Below are 8,273 nucleotides of genomic sequence, written 5' to 3' on the forward strand. Positions count from 1 at the left end.
CTCGTCGGTGCCTTTGCAGTGGCAGTGGGCATCTCAGACGTGGGCGGTGTTCTTTCCGGTGCTACTTGGGGTTGGATCTGCAGTGGCCAGAACTTGCGCCGAAGTCGTGGATCCGGGCGTGGCGGTGACCGAGGAGGAACTTCTGTCGTGGCGTTGGAGATGGACGCTGCCGCACCGCTGCATGCACATGCACGCCTTGTTTGTGGCTCTAACAGGCCTCTAAAGTCAATCTCAAGCTCGTATTCTGCGCTGCGTCCAAACGGCAGCTTGTTTGCTACTACTTGGTCTTTCGGCAAAGAAGGAAGCCCACCCAAAAATTTGTGACGCATCCTCCAATGAACGCGCAGTATTTAGGTCACGACCAAAGTGCTAATCAAAAAACCAATTGGACACAAGTGTACGTTTTTGCTTCGCATAAAGCCGACGTGTTGAAGTTTCCCGTACGTGTTTGTTTTACCATGTTGAATTAGCAAAACACGAGCTATGCAGGGCCGGAAACCTTCATTGTCAAGCAGCTGCGAAAACATATCAGCCAATTCTAAGTCGCGTACATTTTCGCCCCGAAGTAATCCGTAGTGAGATAGCAAAAAGGCTGCACGTCCACGAAGGTCATCAAGCTGCAAAAATGCATCGCAAATATGTTGGAATTGCAATTCAGAATGATAGCCGTCTAGAAGTGAATCGACACCCCGATCTTGATAATTCTTCTTCTTCGTTTGAGTGGTCTGAGCTTGCACATTTCTAATCAACTGTTTCACTTGGACAGACCGCGGGTGCTCGTTCGAGTTGATACGCAGCGCGACTTGTTGATTGTATAAATCTACAACAGCATTTGTGTACCCACATACAGTCGATCCTTCAACAGTGCTGCCTTTCTTCTTCTTAGATTCTCTCCCTACAGCTTGCTCAGTCAGGAAGAGGTGCAGTTTCCCCTTCGTGACGGTGGCACCATCGCAAAATTTCTTGGCAGTGCACCATGCACTGAATTCTTTCTGGTAGCCACCGTACTTCCTCTTGGTATTAGTAGGGCGGGACTCCAACGTGGCCTGGAACGTTGAGCGTTCACACGCTTCGATTTGCACTTGAATTGCGCTGTCATCCACTGGTGAGCGTATACTTTCTGCTAAAGATGCTGCTGCTGGCGAGCGAAGAGAGGTGCCAGATTGCTTAGCCATCTTGACTGGGTCTGTTCGAATGTGACGGGTGAAGTAACAGGAAACACATATTTTGGTTAGGTCACAAATTTGATAGTGACTTGGGTCCGGACCCATACGACCGAGACACATGATACCCATTAAGTAAATGAAGGCTCTATCGTAAAGTACTCGATTGTGTACACAACTTTATTTTCGGGCTAGATGTATATTAATAACGATCATTTATGAGCTCAAGTGTAATAATAGAAACTGAGCAATAGCAGTTTAGCACCTTCTTCCAAACCAATTGTTAGGAAGAAGGTTTTTCACATTGGTGTGAGATACACCAATGATTACATCTCAGTATTAATTACTGAAAATGCGATGATAATTTTTGCGGGCTACATATTTCATTTTGAACTGACCTTTTCTCATTTTGAACGGAGAGATTCTCAATTTGATCTGAAAATGGTGTACAGTACTGACTAACATCAATCTTTGGATATGTATTCATCCCTTGTACTCTATGCAAAGACAAGCACAATTACCACAGGTAGTTGTTGTCAACCCACCACTGGGTCTCGTAGTCCTCGCCGAGGACTTCCTTGATGGTCACAGGTGCGTCGAGCTGTCCGCTGAAGGCAACACGGTTGCCAGTGTTGGCACCGGGACCTGAGTTGTTGAACTCCTTGAAGATAATTTTATCCGTGCTGGAAGTAGCGTCCCATTTCGCCCAGCCCTCCGGCTTGACCACGTCACCGAGCTCGCTGTTCTGCCAGATGACCTTGGCGTACGGACGCCACGGGCGGCCTAGAACAGTCGAGTTAACGCCACTCTTACCGAATACACGGGCACGGTTAATGACGAATGTGGCCGAGCTGGACTCGGATTCACGCCCACTTGCGGTAATGAAACCGGTGCCGATGGTCTCGATGTCGCAAGACTCGAACCAGGCCTGGGCGTAGCGACCGAAGATAAAGTCAGTGGCACCGTTGATGTACGTGCGGGCGTAGAGCTCACGGCCCTTGTCGGCGAGAACAGTGTCCTGATAGCCCGTGAGGTTGCACGCGTAGAAGCCATAGTCGGTGGCGTTGACGTTGACGGCCAGCGCTTGACCCACGTTGCCAGCGGTATTAGCGATGTTGAGGTTGTACACCTTTACGTTGTCCGACTTGAAGCGCACAGTACTGGTCATGTCGTTTCGAGCTTCGCCCGTCACCTCGGCGGGGATGTCCTTCTGGGCCTTTGCCTGGGTAATGGTAACCTCGTTGCTGGCGTATGACATAGCGTCGCACGTGAAGCCCTGGAGCACCAGTGGGCCCGACAGCGGCGAGATCAGCACCTGTTCGTTGTAGACACCAGGACGCACGAACACAGTCTGCTCCGAGGTCGTCTTGGGGTCCAGTTTTGCCACACCCTCCGACACAGTCCGAAAACTGTTCTTGTAGGCACCCGTGGCGTCGACAACAATAGCGCCAGTCGGAGGGTCCGTACGCGCATTCGGTCCGCTGCATGCGCGGTCGCCAAGAGCTCCGACAGTGGTGAGACCGGCGAAAGCAACGAGGGGTGCAATGATCTGCATAGTCGAGTTTTGGGTCTTGTGTGACGTGGAAGGTTAATTCAGGAATGAGCTGGAGATTAATAGAACGTGATCGTTATCGGTGCTTTCGATGATCGTGCTTCGTATGCTCGCGATTTTGCAACTCGTTGGTGGGTTCCCCTTCCCCGCCCAAGTGGCCTCACGGATATCTAGCTTATGGCTGTCACGGCCTTCGTATGATACGATCGCTTTGACTTTTTTTGCCTGCGAGTCTTGACTCATAAATAGAAAAACTTGCTTCCTACTTATAAAGAATACATGTACACCGATGAACATATTTTTATTAATGTCCGCCATGGTGTGCAAGACTGAAGATACAAGGGATTCTTTGTAACGTTGATGATCACTACAGCCCTATTATTATAAAAACCCTGCCTAGTACAAGTATGTATTATTTCCTAGACACTTAGTTTTCGCGACCCCGTGATGGTCCCTACTCCAGATGATTACTGTACCGGTACTTGCATTAATCAATTACCGTATTCCTTATGTGATTGACGCACGAACATTACCGACAAATCCAGCAGCCAATCAAATTCATTTGAATTTCGTGTCGTCGCGCTTTAAGTGCTTAAGTTTCCAGTTTGACCAACCATCGTGCAAATGGCCCGTTCTTGTGAGATCTAATTTGGAGTAACACCATTTTTACTTTTAAGCTACGGCATTTGGCCCATCACACTTTTCAAGCAGGCTGCAAACCTGGTCAAATACATAGACCTACGTTACCGCATCGAAGGGCACGGCTCTTGGTGCTTCAAGAAATGAAGCCCTCCAAAACATTTTTTATTGTGGGACAACTTAAATGTTGTTTATATGGTACAATGAATACTGTAGTCGCTGCTTGGCTTTGTTTGTGCATTTTTTTCTTCTCTGAAGAAGGGGTACCCTTGAAGCGTCAGATCATGCGGTAACGTAGGCTCTATGTATTTGACCAGGTTTGCAACCTGCTTGAAAAGTGTGATGGGCCAAATGCCGTAGCTTAAAAGTAAAAATGGTGTTACTCCAAATTAGATCTCACAAGAACGGGCCATTTGCACGATGGTTGGTAAAGCTGGAAACTTGGCCAGGAAATGGTGTATAATTTCGCCCATGTTTTATACTATAATACGTAGTAGTTTTTCTAAGCATGTATCTTTTATGCTGGCAGATAGGCTGGACCACCTCAGGAATATGACAGTCGCCAATCACATAAGGAATACGGTACGGAGTATTTTTATTAAACTTTGGGAGCGGACACTAACTTTGAGTGTCCGCAATCAGCTCGAGTTTGCCGCTTTACATGTTATGTGTTCTGGGCTCGCTGACCGCATGTTCTCAGCAAAATTGAATCTTATGCGGAAGTAATTTGGCCCAAACGTCTGCTCGTCCGGGACGCGCCACTGCTGGCATTGGAGAACAGTAATAAAAACTAAATCCGTGAAATGTTGATGGCAAGCTCCCCAGTACACCAGTTGGCAATCCCAACTGGTGTAGGGAATGCGCCGCACGTTCACGTGAATACGATCCTCTTTGTATAATAGTACCCGTCGGGAAGCCACTTTTTATCACTATCCGGAGGAATCTCTATCCAGAGCTGTAATATTACAAGGGTGCCATTGGCTGCATGATTTGCTGCCAATGGATTATGCAAACCTGTACCAAAATGAAACATGTTTTATTTTAAAATGGTTTTTGTATTGGGACAATGGTGGCCGTAAATTGTGTCCAGCTTGACAAATCTATTTTTTGTATGTGAGCCTCCCTATAAAGTGCAAAAACGCGAGCGTTAGCACATCCTTGCTATTTTGAAACATGTTTTGCAACTTGTGTGAAAACCGCACCGTCAAATAATTAAAATTGACTGAGTTATGGGCGAAAAAATTAGGAAGCGCACTATTAAAGGTCCATGGCTACTTGTAACTCTTGCGAAACTCAACACTACACGATTAAGTGTCCATGTGTCAGCGTACGATTTGTTGGTCTAGTTCGCATTCAAAAACGCCTACACTTGCTCTAGAATGGGCAATTGTCGCCTCATTTAGGGTGATCTCTACTTTAAGTCACCAACTAGCAAAGCTGAGGCGTAATATAGCTTCGTGATATATTACAATACATCTCCGCTGTAATTCATTGAGCGAGGCATACCGTATTCTCTTGGCCCAGCTCACGACATTGCAATTCTATGAGGGTCTACAGGTCAAATAGCCCTATTTCTAAATTTGGGTACCTCGAGCTCCCTAAGCTCGAGCTCCATAGTTTTTTCCCTAAACTACCTCTCACCTCCAGGTTCTACTTAGTGATACAAAACCGATGGCTTTTACTATACAGATGCCCTTAACTATAGATATTGCTCGCTTTATTATCTACAGTAGGTATTTGTGAATATTATTCAATTCAATTTCTTATTATCTCATTTCCACAATCCTTGGGGGTCAAACGAGCAAATACATTAATAAGAGCTTATGCAATGACCATCAGCTCGATCCGAAAAGGGACGAGGAGAGGCGGGTATTTCTTGACTGCTTGCTGCTTGTTCTCCAAATACGAAGTGAGAGAGCTCGCCACGTGTGGTCAGCAACAAGCAGGAGCAGTGTATACCGGTACCGTGTCGGTATAAAAAAACTGGTGTGGAAAACACCATTCATTATTGACTTTATTGAATATTATCTCAATTCAGTCAAATATTATTCATGGCAGTCCTAAAGACACGTGCGGGTACACTCCTGGACACAATGATACGGCCACCTCGTCGAGTGGCGGGGTGTCTTAGAATATCCTGCACCGTGTGGGAAGAAGCCAGCATTTATATAGCGCTTCGTTCCTGTATCTGTAGGAAATCTGGAGCTTTCCTTGATTTTTTTTTTGTAAATGGTGTTTGTCTAAGGGTTAAAGGTCCTTCATCAATACTGGTAGATACTTGAGTAGTACTATCCCGTTCATTCACTTACCTTTATAGAAGAACGGTCTGACCACCATCGACTACGTATCAAATGTTGCATGCCCTCATAGACTGCTAAGATGCACAAAATACCACAAGAAAGAGCAAAAGACCACTCTAATGCTCTCTAAACCTACGAAGGGGTCCGTGGACGAGGAGGGGCACTTATGCGGAGAACAGGTCTGTAATCATCACTGTCATCTCGGACGTGTAAAATATATGTATGATATAGGTAGTTGTGCTGAAATTGTGGCAGCTCAATTAAACCAACCTGACAACTTTGTTTAAAACACAAAATGCATTTGGGTACATCAAATAGCCCTATTTCTAAATTTGGGTACATTGAGCTCCCTAAGCTCAAGCTCCGTTTGGTTACAAAATTTGTAACCATTAGTGACATTTAATGTCATCTGATACGAAACTTTCAAAACACACGAAAAGATTAATACTTGGGAGCTCAAAAGCCGATCAGATTTTTGTAGGGTTCGTAGTTATTCCAAGATTTTCCAAACAAGTAGTATGGTAAAGTCCGAAGTTAGAAGCTTCGTGAGCAGTGCAGATGAAAGTATATCCAGGGAGGACAGCTAGGAGAGCTTTATGGACAGCCTTACATAGATCAATTCAATCGAAAAAAAATTGCTTAGTGACACGCACAGCAGCATACCTGAGATTAGTCCTGAGGATGATCCGTTTTCCGATAGGCGGTAAGGTCCCGAGACCAGAAGCGTATTCTCAGCAGTCGGTTGTAGATAGAAGCAGGAGCGGTAGATTATTCAGCTTTCTGCATAGTAGTGCAACAGTCACTTCAAGCGCCCCTTCCGCTCCTTCAAGCTTCTCGAATGTCGCCAAGACACCTTGCTCCGAACACGCTTGCCTTTCTCGGCCCAGGACACGCCTCTGAGCTGACAGAGTTCTGCTATGTACGCCTCCGCCGTGTATTTGGCGAGGAAGCGGTTGCTCAAGTCGTGCGACCTAACTCTGATGAGGACGGGTAAGAAATATTGGTGCCTATTTCAACCCTCGAACTCCGGGTTGTTGAAGCGGAGGAGGGGAAGCTGTGGCTAGGAAGCTACTTGGCGCACCCAGTAGCGCTCATTCAACCAGGAGGACCACGAACTGACCAATGGGCTTACGGCGCTGTTCTTCGCTACGATGTGAACTCGAAAGGAACCTGCCTCACTGTGCTTTCCGGCGATGACACCATCCTTGTCCCTTTGCTTGAGCCGATGTGTATTATCAAGGCAGACCCAATCACCTACGCGCTTCAGATCGGTGCAACAGTATCCGACATGATGCTAAACCCGAAGGAACTTCTCCTTCACCAGGACACGTGCTGCAAGAAGCGGGGCGCTCTTCCTCCATCGGTGCGAGCATTACTTTCCGTGCCATTTCCTCCCGGCGAACGTATCCCTCTCGTTCAACCCTCTATTTTTTGTGTCGTGTCCGTACGTCGCCAGCATATTTTAAATTGTTCCATGGGAAAACGAAAGAGAAACGCGCTCGATTTATACCGCGACACGATACCGGACAGACAAGACGAGACTGCGTCAGTTACGAGTGAAGCTAGGCCAGTTGGAAGACGTTCAAATAGCGCTTCAAGCACATACAGTAGCTCAGATGATGCGAATATACAGGAAGTTCAGCTAATGAACCGTTCACTCGGCAAACGACGGCGCGCAACAGACCCGAGCCTTCGAGACCGCCGCAGTCGACTACGCCTCGACGATAGTGAACAAGACGAAGACAGTGAGGGCCTCGGCACCCGTGAAGCGTTCCGGCAGTCAGTAACCCAGAGATGCGTTAGCAAGACTGTTCTCCAGCCTCGTTTCCAAGGTAAGCCTGCTGTGTATGTGCTAGAACGAATGCAACATTCCAGAAACGCGTCGTTCCTGCGGCTCCCACCAGTATGTCGTGGGCTTCTGGATTTCGGTTTCCTCGCGCGGGGCCTTACGTTGATGCACTGTCGACCGGCCGATATATGGACCCAATTAAAAGCACAGGAATCCAACACCAGTATGACCGATTTCTCGGAGCGCAACGCACTACGCGTCGCGCCCTCAGCAACGTCCCGCTCTGATATTAACAGTGCACTCCGCGCTCTCCGAGGTTTTGCTCAGTAATTCTACGTGGAGGACGTAACGGATCTCATCGATAGCGCACTGACGTTGATCGAGCGATACAGAGGCATTGTAGACTCAGACGCAGTCGGTTGGAAGCTGATCAGCTTCTGGGTTACGAAAAAGTTTGTGAAATTTTGTAGCTGTGTCGTCGCTCGCGATCTAGATTCAGCCCAAGAAGTTCACCACTAATTCTGACGAATGGACGAGGACTTACTCGAGCTACTTGGCCTACGCTGATCTCACAACAACGGCTCCGCCGCGCCCTCGCGAAGCCACAACCAGTCGGGCCGAGGTCGTGGATCGGAACGCCAACGTCGACAGTCATCAGTTCCTACCGAAGTTCTATCTGCTCTTCCCCGCCAAGGCGACAAACGACTCTGTATGAAGTACAACTCCGCCCTCGGGTGCTCCTGAGATGGCCACGGCGGGTGCTTCGATAGCAAGCGAGCACATTTTCGGCCGCAGCAATTGCCGGACGTGGTCAAAGTGTACATCACGGA

The 8,273-nt window shown here is 47.6% G+C and overlaps 1 protein-coding gene across 1 annotated transcript; it reads right to left on the reverse strand.

Moving 5' to 3' along the window:
- Positions 1–1,680: 1,680 nt before the first annotated feature.
- PITG_06560 (pectinesterase, putative) lies at positions 1,681–2,718 on the reverse strand (the record flags this gene model as incomplete). The annotated part of the gene is made up of 1 exon (XM_002998608.1): positions 1,681–2,718. One exon carries the CDS (start codon positions 2,716–2,718, stop codon positions 1,681–1,683), a length of 1,038 nt encoding a protein of 345 aa, XP_002998654.1.
- Between the last annotated feature and the right edge of the window lie 5,555 nt (positions 2,719–8,273).

This window comes from Phytophthora infestans, genomic scaffold (assembly GCF_000142945.1).
Source record: "Phytophthora infestans T30-4 supercont1.8 genomic scaffold, whole genome shotgun sequence".
NCBI lineage: Eukaryota > Oomycota > Peronosporomycetes > Peronosporales > Peronosporaceae > Phytophthora > Phytophthora infestans.